Source organism: Neoarius graeffei, chromosome 2 (assembly GCF_027579695.1).
Source record: "Neoarius graeffei isolate fNeoGra1 chromosome 2, fNeoGra1.pri, whole genome shotgun sequence".
In the NCBI taxonomy this organism is placed as follows: domain Eukaryota; kingdom Metazoa; phylum Chordata; class Actinopteri; order Siluriformes; family Ariidae; genus Neoarius; species Neoarius graeffei.
In genome coordinates, this window is record NC_083570.1 from 27940977 (window position 1) to 27959649 (window position 18673).

General features: G+C 40.5%; 1 protein-coding gene across 1 annotated transcript in view; it reads left to right on the forward strand.

Annotated features, from left to right (window-relative positions):
* The first annotated feature begins 3749 nt into the window (after positions 1-3749).
* Positions 3750-18673, forward strand: part of LOC132881510 (GDP-L-fucose synthase-like) — a 29168-nt gene continuing 14244 nt past the window's right edge. The window contains exons 1-5 of the mRNA XM_060914043.1: positions 3750-3824; positions 10648-10793; positions 14614-14728; positions 17860-17988; positions 18300-18373. Of these exons, the coding sequence (XP_060770026.1) occupies positions 10648-10793; positions 14614-14728; positions 17860-17988; positions 18300-18373 (464 nt within the window). The 5' untranslated portion in view covers positions 3750-3824. The remainder of the gene's footprint in view (positions 3825-10647; positions 10794-14613; positions 14729-17859; positions 17989-18299; positions 18374-18673) is intronic.

Here is an 18673-nt window from a genome sequence, read left to right on the forward strand (position 1 = left end):
ACTACTGCCTTTTGAAACAAATTGTCAGCCTCCTGTCGAGTGTGAATGTGTGTGTGTATGCACATGTATGTATGTATGTATGTATGTATGTATGAACAGTATTTTCCACTTAGTTTTCTTTAATGGAAATAGTCACCACACACATTTACATGTTCATAATCATATATACTCAAGGTTTACCCAGCCCCAAACACACACACACACACACACACACACACACACAGATTAGGCCTGGTGCTTTAATAATGATATAACACACCGCCTTGCACTACGTCCTCACTTCCCTTCAGGAGAAGCAAAGGAGAGTGAAATAGAAGGATGAAAGCTGGAGGGAGAGGCAGAGGGATCAGATCAAGGCAGACAAAAACAAAATCTTAAAGTTTTTTGGTTTCTTCACTTATCTGCACATGGAAATAAAATCATGGAAATAATGTTCACCTTCATCTATATCATCATAAAATATAGAAAAAAAAAGATATTTAAAAAATATATAAAATCCATAAAAGAAGTAAACACGAAGTATCAAATAAATAAATAGTGAAACTAAAAAAAAAAAAAGCAGCTTAGGTTTGCTTCTCATTTTAGTAAATCGAAACTATTTTAATGGAGCTGAACTAAAAGGAGTCGATTTGAATTGTGTCTAATTGAGAATGATCAGAGCTGAGGAAAAAAAAAGAGATAAAACCCTGAGCAGATGACTTTAAACAGCATTTTCAGAGCAACACACACACACACACACACCTTACCTGGGACACAGATAGGAAAGACAAAAGAAATTTAGATCACTGCTGGACGTTAACCTGCTCATGGGTTTCTCTTGAATTATTGCGTTTATTGTTCATGAAATCAGGCTGAAATCCCCTCTCCCTCCTTTTGGTCTGAGATCTAATGGTAACTCTGTAAGGTAGGGTAAGTCTGTCTGAACGTTGTTTAATAAACAATTCAAAAACTTTAAATGTGATCAATCCTTAAATTGTTTCCACACACACACTTACTTAACACATCCAAGCTTATATAATTTTATTACACTTTATACAGATTCAATCAGTATAGTCACACCTTATTTTCAAGTCTGATTCGTGAAGTCCTCACGAATCAAAGTATTATTTTTAAACTTTTTTTTAATGTTTTGATCACGATAAGACTTGAGTCTCGTATTTTATGGCCCCCTAAACCTTTATGCTTGACACCAATGTAATGAATATAACTGATAAGAATACAGCCAATCATGGGCAGTGTCTTTCCAGTCCACTAGAGGGCGATGTCTCTCTGTACACCCTGTTTCCTGCAAATAATGTTGCCAGATTTTGATTATTTAAGTTAGTGTGTGAAACTTTTGGTTAATGAATACAATATGGCCAAAAGTATGTGGACACCTGACCATAACACTCATATGTGATTGATGAACATCTCGTTCCAGATTGAGTCTCCTCTTTGTTGTCATAATAATCTCCACTCTTCTGGGAAGGCTTTTGGAGCTGTTGGGGTTTGTGATCATTCAGCTATAAGGGCATTGCTGAGGTCACTGATGTTGGGCAAAACGCAGTCTGTGTTAGAGCTCATCCTAAAGTGTTCAGTAGGTTTCAGGTCAGGGCTCTGTGCAGGACACTCGAGATCCTCCAGATCAACCTTACCAACCATGTCTTCATGGAGTTCACTTTGGGCACAGGACCTGGAAGAGGTTTGGGCTCAAGGCCTTAGTTCCAGTAAACACTAAGACATCTTAACGCTACAGCATATGAAGGCATCTTGGACTAGTGCATTGTTCACACTTTGTGATAACAGTTTATGAAAGGCCTACATACTAGTGCATCTCAAAAATTTTGAATATTGTGAAAAAGTTCAATATTTTCCATCAGTTATTTAAGAAAGTGAAAATGTTATATATTATAGACTCATTACACATAAACTAACATGTTTCAAACATTTTTCTATTTTAATTTTAATCAGTATGGCATACAGTACAAAAACATTAAAAAAAACCCATCTCAAATTATTAGAATATTTCATTTTGAGTTTGAGTAAAACAGTATGAACACAGTGTATCTCTAGGTCTAGTTCAGTACACACAACCACAATCATGGGGAAGACTGCTGACTTGACTGTTGTCCAGAAGATGATCACTGATGCCCTCCACAAGGAGGGTAAGCCACAAAAGGTCATTGCTGAAAAGGGTGGCTGGAAAAGGTGCACAAGCAACAGGGATGGCCGCAGTCTTGAGAGGATTGTCAAGAAAAGTCGATTCAAGAACTTGGGAGAGCTTCACAAGGAGTGGACTGAGGCTGGTGTCAGTGTATCAAGACCCATCACAAACAGACATCTTCAAGAAAGGGGATACAACTTTGGCATTCCTAATATCAAGCTACTCCTGAGCCAGAGACAATGTCAGAAGTGTCTTATCTGGGCTAAGGAGAGAAAGAAATGGACTGTTGCTCAGTGGTCCAAAGTCCTCTTTTCAGATGAAAGTACATTTTGCATTTAATTTGGAAATCACAGTTCTAGAGTCTGGAGGAAGAGTGGAGAGGCACAGAATCCAAGGTGTTTGAAGCCCAGTGTGAAGTTTCCACAGTCTGTGATGATTTGGGGTGTCATGTCATCTGCTGGTGTTGGTCCACTGTATTTTATCAAGTCCAAAGTCAACACAGCCATCTACCAGGAGATTTTAGAGCACTTCATGCTTCCATCTGCTGACGAGCTTTTTGGAGATGCTGATTTCCTTTTCCAGCAGGACTTACAGCACCTACCCACAGTGCCAAAACTACTACCAAATGGTTTGCTGACCATGATATTACTGTGTTTGATTGGCCAGCCAACTTGCCTGACCTGAAACCCATAGAGAATCTATGGGGTATTGTCAAGAGGAAGATGAGAAACACCCGACCCAAAAATACAGATACGCTGAAGGCCACTATCAAAGCAACCTGGGCTTCAATAACACCTCAGCAGTGCCACAGACTGATCACCTCCATGCCACACCGCATTGATACAGTAATTCATGGTAAAGGAGCCCCAACCAAGTATTGAGTGTATAAATGAATATACTTTTCAGAAGTTGGACATTTCTGTCTTGTAAATCCTTTTTTTGATTGATCTTAGGGAATATTCTAATAATTTGAGATATTGGATTTCTGATTTTCATGAGCTATAAGCCATAATAATCAAAATTAAAACAAAAAAGGCTTTAAATATTTCACTTTACATGTAATGAATATAGAATATATGAAAGTTTACCTTTTTGAATTAAATTATGGGAAAAAAAGGAACTTTTTCATGGTATTCTAATTTTTTGAGATGCACTAGTATATATGGCTGTGGTATCCACAAACTTTTGTCCATGGGGAAAATTGTAAGGTTGCAACCCTGTCATGTTCTTCTTATGGGGTAGTTTTGACACTTCAGGATTAGTGTTTTTTAATACAAAACAACTTGTATTTTAACATTTTTACATAACACCAATAAACTCAAGTGCATGCAGGTCAGGACATCCAAGAGGCTGAAATGGAAAATAAATAGATAGTACATTAAAAAAAAAAACCTCCTAGTCATTTATAAGTCATATTCTTCTATTATGCTATTCTATTATGATTCATTTCATGACCCTAAAAACTTTTATATACAAAAGAAACTCTTTTTATTTATAATTAAAAAAAAAAAAAAGTACACACAAAAGCCAGCTTTATTTACAAATATCAATATGGCAACCCTGGTTTAGGCGCATGCGCAAGGCAGCAAATTCTTCGGCGCAGGAGCAGTGCGTACAGGCAAACCTGACTTCGGCGCATGCGCACAGTACTATCTGCTTCTGCTCTGTATTGATCACACCGGTAAGTCCATTATTTTAGATCTCTTATTTATCCTAATCAAAAGCAAAGCAGGTAAATTTGGTTTACCTCAACAGGATAGATAATGACTTTCCACACATACACAGATCAAGTTAATAACCTGGCTAAACGTTTATCTAGCTAACTTTATAACAATGTTAACTCATTGTTTATCCAGGTACTGTAATTAGTCTAGTTTTAAAAAAAAAAGGTCCTGTAATTAATAATGCAATACACACATGGCAACAATGCAACTGATCTCGGTCACTTAGTTTGCACACTTGATTTCAGACCAGGATCCCTCTTTAAATGTGTACACGTCACTTTTTGGATTACTTCCCTTCACACCCACTCGGTTCGCTTTAAGGAAATCTGTCACTTTAAACTCATATGACAAAGGTGGCTTGAATTTTATTGATTTTGGTGCACTTAATAATACCTTCAAAATAAATTGGATTAAAAAGTATTTGAAAACCCCCACATCTATTTGGAATTTCATTTCGCATCATGTATTCTCAAATTTAGGTGGCCTTAATTTCCTTCTGCTCTGCAATTACAGCATTCCAAAAATACCACTGAAACTTTCTTCCTTCCATCGACAGGTTCTTCTCGCATGGACAATGATTTACAAACACAGTTTCTCTCCGCAGAGTTGCTTCATTTGGAATAACCGTAATATTGTTTATAAAAACAAAACACTATTTTTGGATAAATGGTTTAACAAAAAGATGGGTTGCTGTATAATTATTCTGAATTTCTTATGAGATATACCAATAACACCTAGAGAATTTTCAGTGGTTTTTGATGCTATTCCTTCTGGTCTGTGTATGTTATTCAGGGGCTCTTACAGCTCTCCTCCCTTATCATTCAATCCTCCTGATGTATCACAGTCTTCTCTTGGTAGGGTTTGTTTTTCATCTGGTCAGCTTTTTAACCCCAAAGTAAGAGCCATGTTTCAGGATGGCCTAGTCTCTGTCCCACCAACATCATTTTATTGGGCCACTTTTGTGTCTGATATTGAATGGAAAAAAGTTAGGATGTTACCACAAAGATTTTTTCTATCAAACAAAGTCAAAGAGATCTCATTTAAATTGATACACAAATTCTACCCTGCAAAACGATATTCATCAAGATTTAACATTGATTATATTTTACCATACAGTAGGTGAGATGAGGTAGAGCCAATCCATTCACTGTATGGCCAAAAGTATGTAGACACCTGACCTTGTGGAAGGGGGCACTAATTTATGAACATCATCTTGTCTCACTATAGTTGTCAGGTGATACCCTAATGCAGTCATTCCACTAAAATTACATTCAGTATTTTAGAGCTCAAAAATATTTTGGTGACTGTCCTTCAAGTATTTGACAAAAATGTAGACACTCCTGACATACTAGACGTATAATCAAGTTCAAGTCAACTTTATTGTCAATAATGCCATATGTGCAGGACATACAGAGAATTGAAATTGCGTTTCCCTCTTATCTGCAGTGCAAACAGTAATAAACATGAAATATAAAATATAGGTACAAGGACACTTTCAATGTCCAGAAAGTGCAAATGTGGCAGTGTGAACAGAATTAACGGTATAAATTTAAATGTAACGAATGACAATATAAACAGAATGAACAATGTAAACGGGAACAGCAGTCTGACATTATAGTAATTATCAGTATAAATATAAATAAATAAATGGCAGTATGAGCAGAATTCAGTGTAAGTATAAATATGGCAGATATGACAGTATAAACAGTGTAGCAGTGAAGTTATCAAAGATTAAAGATGTATAAAGTGTAAACAGTTTTTATATAGTGCAATTAACTATTTTAAAAAAAAGGCAGTATGAGCATAATTTTCATAATAAGAGCCTGAGCTTGCAACTGGTATACAAAAATGACATACCAGACCAGTAGTGTTCATGATTTGCTCATAATGTTTCCATCAATTTTCTTTTATTCCTGACAAACTTTTACTTGTGGAGAAATGTATCATTTGTTATTCCTTGTAATAAGGCAGTACGGCCGGTAGGTGTCAGTAAGACGACCTGCTTGCAACTCACCTGTGAGCTGAAGAAGAGCAGTACTTGTTTCGAGCTAACCTTTCTCCAGAAAAATAACACGCATGCGCATTAAATATAACAAAACTAATGTAATGCGTTAATACGGGGGGAGGAGACTCGTAAAGAACGCTTTCGACGTGTCAGCTCCTTGCGTTAAGACGCAATCATGTTCAAGTAACACGCATACAGCCACACCCACAGGTGTAACGTGGCACATCAGTAGTTTAGAGCTGTGTCCGAAATCACTCACTCATTCACTACTCCCTACTCACATTCTGGGGAATTCTAGTGAGCTCACATTCTAGTGAGCTCATTGGTAAAATGAAAAACACTTTCAGACTTTTTTTTTTTTTTAGATCAAATCAAGTATACAAAAAGTATACAATAAAATAGCATTGGTGCAACTTACGCCAGGGGGATGTACATTACAAAATAAATAAACACAAAAACAGTTCATAAAAACACATCGTACCGTATAGCACGAAAAGTGTTTGTGTTTTGACAGCCTTCTTATTATTGCTGCTAGAAATTGTGGTTACGTACTGTTTAATGTCTATACTAAGTTCTGTAAAATTAGGTTTTTTATTCTGAAATTTAGACTTGTGAATGTAGTATTTTGTCAATATTATTAACAAATTAATCAAATAAAAATGAGAGGCAAGATTTCTGCTGTCATAAAAGCCAAACAAGACATTCTCCCATTTCAGACTAAAGTCTGAGTGAATGGAGTCGATAATAAGACGAGTAAGCTTACTCCACAAAAGTTTTGAATAAGGGCAAAGCCAAAATAAATGAATAAGGGTTTCTCTTTCTACCCCACAAAAAGAACAATTGACAATGATGTCTTTTTTTTAATTTCTGCAAATAAAAATTGGTAGGATAAAATCTATGTAGGGCGGCACAGTGGTGTGGTGGTTATCGCAAGAAGGTCCGGGTTCGAGCCCTGTGGCCGGCGAGGGCCTTTCTGTGTGGAGTTTGCATGTTCTCCCCGTGTGTGCGTGGGTTTCCTCCGGGTGCTCCGGTTTCCCCCACAGTCCAAAGACATGCAGGTTAGGTTAACTGGTGACTCTAAATTGACCGTAGGTGTGAATGTGAGTGTGAATGGTTGTTTGTGTCTATGTGTCAGCCCTGTGATGACCTGGCGACTTGTTCAGGGTGTACCCCGCCTTTCGCCCGTAGTCAGCTGGGATAGGCTCCAGCTTGCCTGCAACCCTGTAGAACAGGATAAAGCGGCTAGAGATAATGAGATGAGAATGAAAATCTGTGTAGCATTTTGAAAGATATTTCTTTCACCTTATTGGTCAAAAAATTTTTTTGTGGTAATAGCCAAACGTTTTCCCAACAGATCTCTCCCACCAAATTAGACCAGTGAAAAAAAAACAAACAAACAAACTTTCAGACACTACTCCACCCCGCCGTTATTCATGTCATTACTGTCGCACAATTAAAACGTGCCAGATCAGTCGGCTGGTGGGTTTTCAAAATAATAAATACACGCATGTATTTTTGTGATAAATACATATTCTACTGAGTGTATTTCCCACATTAATAAATAAAAAGTACTTTGTCTGCATCTTTCAGTTCTTTTAAATCAAGGCTGAATGCTTTCTTCTTTGCTGCCTTTTATTAAATCAAATGAGGCTTTTGATGAATTCCTCGCTCTGCACTGTAACTTTGATTCTTGTATTTTCTTTCTTATTCTATTTTAGCTTATTTTCTATTCTTTTACTATTTTAATTGGACTTGAATGTCCGTTCATGTTTCTTCCTCCGTCCATTCACCCCAACACACTACAGTATTGTTGCCCTTTTCGAGCCACAACTTATAAATTCGTCTCAAACTACTAAACTACTGCTATACTCAATGTAAACTACTTACCTGTCCTTATAAAACAGCTTTTCTTTCAGCACGACCGCAATGCATGATGGTTAGTGACCATCGGTTGTATATTACTTTTCATCATGCATTGTGAGACACTGAGTCCACTATATAGGGTGTAATAATCCTCACTATACATTCGGACAGCACGACAAAATCCACTAGTCCACTATATAGTGAGTAGTGACTGATTTCAAACAGGGTAGGTGTGACGATCAGAGGATACAAGTCAAGGTAGGACTCTTGTTATTAAATGGATCTGGTTTTTATCCACTTTTTAGGAAAATAAGAGAAAACAAACCTTTTGTAAAACATCTTGAAACCTAGAAGAAAGGCTGTTGCCATTCAGCACATTTTAGTTCATATTTACATGCATAAGCTATTATTATTATTATTATTATCATTATTATTTCTCTTTTCAATCCGCATGTTAGATTTTGCTTTAAGAATGTTAATGGAGAAGTACAGGGAAGGCCAGAGAAAGCTACATCGTGTGTTTGTAGACCTGGAGAAGGCATACGATAGAGTGCCGAGAGATGAGTTATGGTATTGTATGAGAAAGTGTGGAGTGAATGAGAAGTATATTAGAGTGGTGCAAGACATGTATGAGAGCAGTGAGGTGTGTAGTTGGAACGACTGAATGGTTCAAGGTGAAGGTGGGACTTCAAGGATCTGCTTTGAGTCCTTTCTTGTTTGCCATAGTGATGGATAGCTTGACAGATGAAGTGAGGCAAGAGTCACCATGGAACATGATGTTTGCGGATGATATTGTGATATGTGGTGAAAGTAGAAAGGAGGTTGAGCTGGGTTTGGAGAGACGGCGGTATGCATTGGAACGAAGAGGAATGAAGGTGAGCAGTAGCAAAACAGAATACATGTGCATCAATGAGAATGGGGATGAGAGTGTAGTGAAGATGCAAGGAGTAGACGTAAAGAAAGTTGGTGAATTCAAGTACCTGGGGTCAACTGTGCAGGAACATAGGGGCTGCGATAGTGAGGTGAGAAAGAGTGCAGGCAGGGTGGAGCAGTTGGAGAAGGATTTCGGGAGTCACTTGTGATAGAAAAATCCCAGCAAAAGTGAAAGGTAAGATGTATAAGACGGTAGTGAGACCAGCTGTGATGCATGGATTGGAGACTGTACCCTTAACGAAGAGACAGGAGGCAAAGTTGGAGGTGGAGTTGAGGATGTTAAGGTTTGCGATGGGAGTGACAAGGTTGGACAGGATAAGGAACGAGCACATCAGAGGGACAGCACATGTGGAGAGCTTGGGAATTAAGCTAAGAGAGATGAGACTGAGATGGTATGGGCACATCCTGAGAAGAGATGCAGAGAATGTTGAGGATGGAGCTGCCAGGCAAACGAAAACGAGGAAGGCCAAAGAGGAGATGCATGGATGTGGTGAGCGAGGACCTGAAAGTGGCAGGTGTGGTAGAGAAGGATGCGGAGGACAGGGAGCAATGGAGATGAAAGATCCGCTGTGGCGACCCCTAATCGGGAGCAGCCAAAAGATGATGGTTATTATTATTATTATTATTATAGTCATAGTAGTAGTGGACAACACAGTAATATCTGAAAAATGTGACTTAATGCACTCTATATGTTAAGCCTAACATGTAAATCAAGAACTTACAACTTTATACATAAATTGCATTTTTTTGATTGGGTGATGCAAATTATAAATACTTATAATGCCATCCGGTGGATTGGCGCACCTTAGCTTTCTGTTCCCGGTTGTAGTCAAATAGATTGTTTATTCGCTCTTAGGTGTGCTTTTTTTTGTATCTAGGCCATTTATATATTCGTTTATGAAGAAAAATAGAAAAAATAAGACAAATAACAAAAAACAGCAGAATTTTTCACTCGCCTGGTGTTTTCTACAGCAGCGTTCATGTCTGGTAGAATGATGCAGGCGCTGATCTCTATAGGAAGAGGCATGGTAGTCAATACAAGGCAAAACTATGTATAGTTCTTTTAACTTTTTTTTATAGTCATTTGATGCTTGATAATACAAGAGTCATTAAAACGAGAACAGCAGAAGCTATTAAAAAGATTGATGAACACAACTGTTTTTTCCACAAATGCTGATTTCAGTTGAAACTTTTATAATTCATGACAATAAACTGGGCAGAGGAATGACCATTTAAACATATTTAAACTTCATGCTACATCATTCCACCGGACCTGATGGTACATGGTAAGCACCTTTATTTTAAATCTACTAAAGTCTCTTACTAAAATAGTATTAGCATACAGGTGCTGCCATTTCTCAAACACTTGTTGGTGCACCTTGTCCAGGTGAAGCCAAACGTAAACATTATCTGAAACTTACACATTAACATAGAGAGGAATTAAAATTGACTTCGGCTATAAACCAAGTGGCAACCTCCATCCATCCGTCCGTTATCTGTAGCTGCTCATCCTGTGCAGGGCCACGGGCAAGCTGGAGCCTGTCCCAGCTGACTATGGGCGAGAGGCGGGGTATACAAGTCGCCAGATCATCGCAGGGCTGACACAGAGAGAGAGACAAACAACCATTCACACTCACATTCACATCTACGGTCAATTTAGAGCCACCAATTAGCCTAACCTATGGGGGAAACCAGAGCACCCGGAGGAAATCCATACAGATATGGGGAAAACATGCAAACTCTACACAGAAGGGCCCTCGTTGGCCACTGGGCTTGAACCCAGAACCTTCTTGCTGTGAGGTGATAGTGCTAACCACTGTGCTGCCCAAGTGGCAACCTCTGCTCCTGAAAAGTGAAGCCAATACAGAAATGCTAAAATCTGCAGTTCCTCAAATGGTCACTTGAGGCTGGCTCCAAAAGTGAATCTGCCTTTAACTATTTTGATTAAGTTTAGAAGACTTTCTATTTTTTTATGTTAGATGGCAGGAGACACTGGGAAGATGCGTGTGATGGTGACAGGAGGCAGTGGTCTGGTGGGCAGAGCCATAGAGCAAGTGTTGCAGGAGGAAGGAGGAGCAAGAGAAGAAGAATGGATCTTCCTTTCGTCCAAAGATGCTAACCTCATGTAAACACTTTTTTTTTTTTAATTCCAAACACAGTCATATGTGTAACAGGAGATTAAAAAGTCACATTTGGAGATAAAAGTGGTGCTGTGGAACATTTGTGCATGTTAAGTAACATCTGTATTCAGTGTTAGTTCCTTTTAGTTCACATAAAGTAGAACAGTCCAAAGGGCAGTTCCTCAGGGAATAACACTGAGTGCACGGTGAGCATGAATGTATTTGCATTTGTATAAATCTTTTCTGAGGGTTGTATTAGTAATCCTGCAAAAGGTGTTGTTCCTGTTGACCCAAATAAGTCAAAATCTCTGTAAACACACTGTGTATATCAGACCATCAAGACGAGAGAGATATACATTTTTATATATATATATATATATATATATATATATATATATCAGCTGGATAGTACAGTGGTAATGCTCACTGACTACAACGTGGGAGATCGGGGTTCGAATCCCGGTCGGGGCAAAACATCATCCAGTAAGGGTCCTTAGGCAAGACCCCTCATGATATATCAGCCTACCTCAGGAATGAGTGAAGGCATAACTGATAGAGTCATACCGGCTCAGACGTCGCCCGGGTCAACAAGGTCTGCGTCAGTTGCTAGGGAACCAGGGCAAACTGATGAGAAATGGGCTACTGGAACAAGACATCGATGGACGAGGACAGAAAATACGGAATTGCTGGAAAGCTACTATACAAGCAATCCCAAGCAATCCCAGAGAGAGGGGATACATGCAGCGAATGTGGGACCATTGGATACTTCGAAATCCACAATCAAGGCTAACAAAGAAACAGCTATTAGCCCAGTGTTCCAACATCCGTAATTGAAATCTACTATCACAACTAGAGATTAATGAAATACAACAACGATGCTACGGCAAGGGGGAGCCAGGAAGACAGGTCAGCGGGGAGATGTCGTCATCATCATCCCCACAATCAGAGATTGGGTACCAAGCCCCAACACAAGAGCTGCTGACCTGAGAAGGAAGATCGTGACCCAACTGGAAACCTGGAGCCCCCGACGAATACCGAAGCTGAGTTGCCAAGTACCTTCAGAAGATCTACTAGTAGATGTGAATGCTGCTCTGAAGACAATCTCCACAAGAACCATCACTGAGACCAACAAGCTGATACACAGTACAGCAACAGTAATCATGGAGATGCTTGGACACAAGGTGGGCTCGGGACATAACAAACAGTATCCACCATGGAAGAGACGATTAGAGGCCAAGATAAAGGCAGCACGGAGAGAAGTTAGCCAGCTAGCTGAACTACAGAAAGGGAACATGGTGAATAAAGGGGCACCCAGGAAGTACAACTCTCTCCATACCAGAGGCACTCGAAACTGCCAAACAGCGACTAACAGCTCTGGCCACCCGGTTGAAGAGATACACCAAGGAGGGAGAGGCCAGGAGAATAAACAAGCTGTTTGGCAACAACAACCGGTCAGACCCACCAAGAGCTGAGGTGGAAAAATACTGGAAAGACATATGGGAAAGAAAGGCATCACACAACACCGATGCCCAATGGTTAGTGGACCTACGAGCTAACTGCACTCCATGAACGCCTAGCAGCACAGATGAACCAGCTGCTGAGGGATGGGACCCACCCAGAATGGCTAACCCAAGGCAGGACAGTCCTAATCATGAAGGACCTCCAGAAGGGACCCATCCCATCCAACTACCGGCCAATTACCTGTCTCTGCACAACATGGAAGGCCCTGTCAGGCATCATTGCGGCAAAAATGAGTAAGCATGTGGCTCAATACATGAGCGAGGCACAGAAAGGAATTGGCAGTAACACCAGAGGAGCCAAGCACCAGCTACTGGTCAATAGAACAGTCGCCCGAGACTGTAAGAAGAGACAGACCAACCTGTGCACTGCCTGGATTGACTACAAGAAAGCCTACGACTCAATGCCACACACATGGATACTGGAATGTCTGGAACTGTATAAGATCAACAGGAACCTAAAGACCTTCATCCAGAACTCAATGGAAATGTGGAAGACAACCCTAGAGGCCAACTCAAAAACCCATTGCCCAAGTCAACATCAAGTGCGGCATATACCAAGGAGATGCGCTATCACCACTGCTGGTCTGCATAGGCCTGAACCCCCTCAGTCGGATCATCACGAAGAGCGGCTACAGGTACCGATTCCATAGTGGGCAACAATCAGCCACCTGCTCTACATGGATGACATCAAGCTGTATGCCAGGAACGAGCGAGAAATAGACTCGCTGATCCACACCACCCGGATCTACAGCGATGACATAGGGATGTCATTCAGATTGGACAAGTGTGGCCGGATGGTCTCAAAGAGAGGCAAGATGATCCGGACTGAGGGGATTGACCTACCAGAGGGCAACATGGGTGATATCCAAGACAGCTACAAGTACCTTGGCATCCCACAGGCTAATGGAAACCATGAAGAGGCCACAAGGAAGTCAACCACAGCCAAATACCTCCTTAGAGTAAGGCAGGTCCTGAAAAGTCAGCTGAATGGTAAGAACAAGGTCCGAGCCATCAACATGTACGCACTACCAGTCATCAGATACCCCACTGGTATTATAAACTGGCCAAAGGAGGAGATAGAAGCCAAAGATATCAAGACTAGAAAGCTCCTCACCATGCATGGAGGGTTCCACCCCAAGTCCAGCACCCTGAGACTATACACTAAGCGGAAAGAGGGAGGCCGAGGGCTAGTGAGCATCAAGACCACGGTCCAGGATGAAACATCGAAAATCCGAGAATACATCAGAAAGATGGTCCCAAAGGATGAACTGCTAAGTGAATGTCTCAGGCAGCAGAACCCTGATGAGAGTGCGGAGGAGGAGGAACAGACAACCTGGAGGGACAAACCCCTACATGGCATGTACCACCGTCAGATAGAGGAAGTGGCTGATATCAAGAAATCCTACCAGTGGCTGGATAATGCAGGACTGACAGACAGCACAGAGGCACTAATCATGGCAGCACAAGAACAGGCCATAAGCACAAGAGCCATAGAGGCCAGGATCTACCAGAGTAGATCAGACCCAAGATGCAGACTGTGCAAAGAAGCCCCTGAAACAGTCCAGCACATAGTAGCAGGGTGTTAGATGCTAGCTGAATCAGCGTACATGGAGAGGCACAACCAAGTGGCTGGGATAGTATACAGGAACATCTGCAACCAGTATGGAATAGAAGTACCCAAGTCCCAATGGGTACGCTGTTCTTAGCCACAGAAGGTGGCTGAGAACAACAGGGCCAAGGTTCTGTGGGACTTCAGCTTCCAGACTGACAAACAGATCCTGGCTAACCAACCAGACATAGTGGTGGTGGACAAAGAGCAGAAGAGGGTGGTGGTGATAGATGTGGCGATCCCAGCTGACGCCAACATCAGGAAGAAGGAACATGAGAAACTTGAGAAGTATCAAGGGTTGAAAGAGCAGCTGGAACGGATGTGGAAGGTCAAGGGTTGCATGGTCCCCGTGGTAGTGGGGGCACTCCCCCCAAACTGGGAGAGTGGCTCCAGCAAATCCCAGGAACAACATCTGAAGCCTCAGTCCAGAACAGCGCAGTACTAGGAACATCGAAGATACTGCGCAGAACCCTCAAACTCCCAGGCCTCTGGTAGAGGACCCGAGCTTGAGGATGACATGGATACCACCCCCCCGCCGGGGGTGAGAAGTGTGTGTGTATATATATATATATATATATATATATATATATATATATATATATATATATATATAAAATCTTTAAATACCTTATATTTAACAAATTTACCATATTCTTGTTCTGTAATTGGGTGAAAACAGTTCTCTTCCTGGTTTAGGGATGTAGCTGAGACGAAAGCTGTGTTCCAGAAACACCGCCCAACACACGTCATTCATCTGGCAGCCATGGTGGGTGGTCTCTTTAGGAACATGAGACAAAACCTTAGCTTTTGGGTAAGACACATACACACCCACACATTTTTCTTACAATGATTACTGACATTAACTTAAATCAGTGCAGCTACATAATTAATGCTAGGCCTTCATCTAAGCCTAATCTTAATCTCAGGAAAATGTTTGGCTCTTTAATGGATCAGTTTCTAGACAAGTTTAACTTAAGACATAATCCAGAATTTTTCATCAAAGTCTTAACACTGGCTTTTCTTAACTTAAGAGTGGTTACTTCTTGATTAAAGCTTCCTGAATTAATTTAAACTACAGAGTAGTGCATTCAAGTTCTTTGGGAAAGCATGTTGACACTTAAAGTTCTCGGCAGCAGAAAAAAAATACTACAGTGTCTTGCAAAAGTATTTATTCCCCTTGGTGTTTGTCCTGTTTTGTCCTATTACAAGCTGGAATTAAAATTGATTTTTGGGGGGTTAGCACCATTTGATTTACACAATATGCCTTCAACTTTAAAGGTACAAATTGTTTTATTCTGACACAAACAATAATTAAGATGAAAAAACAGAAATCTGGAGTGTGCATAGGTATTCACCCCCACAAAGTCAATACTTTGCTTTGTGCACTACCTTTTGCTGCAATTACAGCTGCAAGTCTCTTGGGGTATGTCTCTATTTGCTTAGCACATCTAGCCACTGGGATTTTTGCCCATTCCTCAAGGCAAAACTGCCCCAACTCCTTCAAGTTAGATGGGTTGCATCGGTGTACAGCAGTCTTCAAGTTATGCCACAGATTCTCAATTGGATTGAGGTCTGGGCTTTGATTAGGCCATTCCAAGACATTTAACTGTTTTCCCTTTAAACCACTCCAGTGTAGCTTTAGCAGTATGTTTAGGGTCATTGTCCTGCTGGACCATGAACCTGCATTCCAGTCTCAAACCTCTGGCTGACTTAAACAGGTTTTCCTCCAGAATTGCCCTGTATTTAGTGACCTCCATCTTTCCTTCAGTCCTGACCAGCTTTCCTGCCCCTGCAGATGGAAAATATCCCCATGGCATGATGCTGCTACCACCATGCTTCATTGTAGGAATGGTGTTCTCAGGGTGTTGGGTTTGTGCCACACATGGCATTTCCCATGATGGCCAAAAAGTTCAATTTTTGTCTCATTTGACCAGAGAATCATCTTCCATGTGTTTGGGGAGTCTGCCACATGCTGTTGGGCAAACTCCAAACATGTTTTCTTAAGCAATGACTTTTTTTTTGGCCACTCTTCCATAAAGCCCTGCTCTGTGGAGTGTACGGTTTAAAGTGGTCCTATGGACAGATACTCCCATCTCCGCTGTGGATCTTTGCAGCTCCTTCAGTGTTATCTTTGGTGTCTTTTATTGCATCTCTGATTAATGCCCTCCTTGCCTGGTCTGTGAGTTTTGGTGGGCGGCCTTCTCTTGTCAAGTTAGTAGTGGTGACATATCCTTTCCATTTTGCCATAATGGATTTAATGGGACATTCAAATTTGGGATATTTTTTATAACCCAACCCTGATCTATACTTCTCCACAGCTTTGTCTCTGATGTGTTTGGAGGCTCCTTGGTTTTCATGTTGCTTGCTTAGTAGTGTTGCAGAGTCAGGGTCCTTCCAGAACAGGTTGATTTATACAGACATCATGTGACAGATCATTTTGCACACAGGTGGATCTTTTTTTTTTTTTTAAGATTTTTTTTGGGCTTTTTTCACCTTTATTGGATAGGATAGTGCAGAGACAGGACAGGAAATGAGCGGGAGAGAGAGACGGGGAGGGATCGGGAAACGACCTCGGGCTGGAATCGAACCCAGGTCCCCGGACCCATGGCACGGCGCCCTAGCCACCTGAGCCACGACGCCCCCGCACACAGGTGGATCTTAATCAACTAATTATATGACATATGGAGTGAATTGGTTGGACCAGCTCTTATTTAGGGGTTTCATACGATAGGGGGTGAATACTCCAGATTTCTGTTTTTTCATCTTACCACTGTAATTATTGTTTGTGTCACAAAACAATTTGTACCTTTTAGGCATGTTGTGTAAATCAAATGATGCTAACCCTCCAAAAATCCATTTTAATTCCAGGTTGTAATGCGACAAAACAGGACAAACGCCAAGGGGAATGAATACTTTTGCAAGATACTGTATTAACAAGAAGTTAAATGTTGAACTTCATAAAAATAAGCTGAACTCTTATCAAGTTGGACCATGAATTTCAAATCGCACTAGGCATGGTGAAAATGAAGGGGAAAAGAAATAAAAGTTCAGATGATTATATTGTATATGTATAGGATCATATCTGTTTCAACTGTGGGAACAAGTGGGTGGTCATCATCTACTGGTACGTCATGGTGTTTCAGGTAGTTATGAAGAACATCTGCTGAACATTGTGATGACCTTCATGGTTTAAAATAGAGGCATTGAAAGCCATACGAGTCTGGTTGTAGCAAGGAAGCTCAGGTATTCCTGGTATGTATAACATGAATAAAATGTGTGTTCATCTGAGCACACGCACTGTCACCACGAATCCTATCCCATCGTGAGCTCCTCTTTCAGAGTGCATGAGTTCAGGAATATCCTTGAAATACAATATGCCATGAGGTTTCAAAACTCCAACTCTATTGCATGTACTTTGCCTTTAATGGAAAACCAGTTCCTGAACTCCTCAGAATTTGGTGTAGAAGGAGATTTGATGGGAGTTAGAGCTTCAGGGAACCTCGGCTCATAGAATGGGGAACATACCAAAAACCTTCTGGTTATGAACACTTGGAGACATTCCTATTTGGGTGAATGATGAAGGCTTATCCTCCAAAAGTGAAATGATATTAATGCATTTGAAAGCAAGCTCGAAACCTGTCCGATGAGAATTTGTATAATGATGATCATTCAAATAATTCATGTGTCTTCTTTGATATAAAATGTTAAACTGAAATAAAACCTGCATTTTCTTTAAACTCTTATTTCCACGGGGAGTAAAATTAACCTTTAACTTTGACATCGGATTATACATGACGAGACCTAATTCCTGTCTGTGAAAGAACACACACACACACACACAGGTCTTTTAAAAAACTGTCATATACACACGCTTTGTACCATCATTGAAAGGTTTTTCCATCATAAATAGCTTTAAAAATCACTGATTGTATCTTCTTTCAGAGAAACAACGTCTACATCAATGACAATGTGCTGCAGACAGCTCACGAGTTTGGCGTGCAAAAAGTTGTGTCCTGCCTGTCCACCTGCATCTTCCCAGACAAAACCACTTACCCTATTGATGAGACTATGGTTTGTATCTTTGTTCTTTTTGCAGTACTTTCCTCCAGCAGGGGGTGATTGCATTTTTTTTAAAAGAAAGCACTGAACGAATTTAGAAATCTGAGTATAAATGACTAAATTTGATCCTTAATTCAGTGACTGTTGAATCAGTGTTTAAATTTTTTTTTATCATCTTTCTGGTGAATAAATGTTTTCTGGTCCCAAGTGTGTGGTTTCAGAGTGGAAACTGTCTGCATGGTTGCATTCATTGTATTGAGAGTAGCGACTCTAGTACGCATAAGTGTGTTATTGAACCAAATCTTGTTTTGTCTCTCCATCAGATTCATAACGGTCCTCCTCATGACTCTAACTTCGGTTATTCTTATGCTAAACGAATGATTGATGTCCAGAACAGGTGAGTAATTATATGTTGCTGTTGTAGCTGTGTGCATCATGGAAATGGATGTAAAGGCTGCATCTTGTGTTAATGGTTTGACAGATTTTATTTTCAGCAATGTTAAGAATTTACACTAATTGCAGACAGTCCCAGATTCTCAGTTGGATTGAGGACTGGGCTTCTTCATTCCAGCACTTTCAGTTTATTGGTTTTAGGCCACTCCATTGTAGCTTTGGCATGAAGTTTGCTTAGGGTCATTGTCTTGTTGGAAGATGAAGCTCTGCCACAGTCTTTTTTTTTTTCTGCAGCCTGGAACAG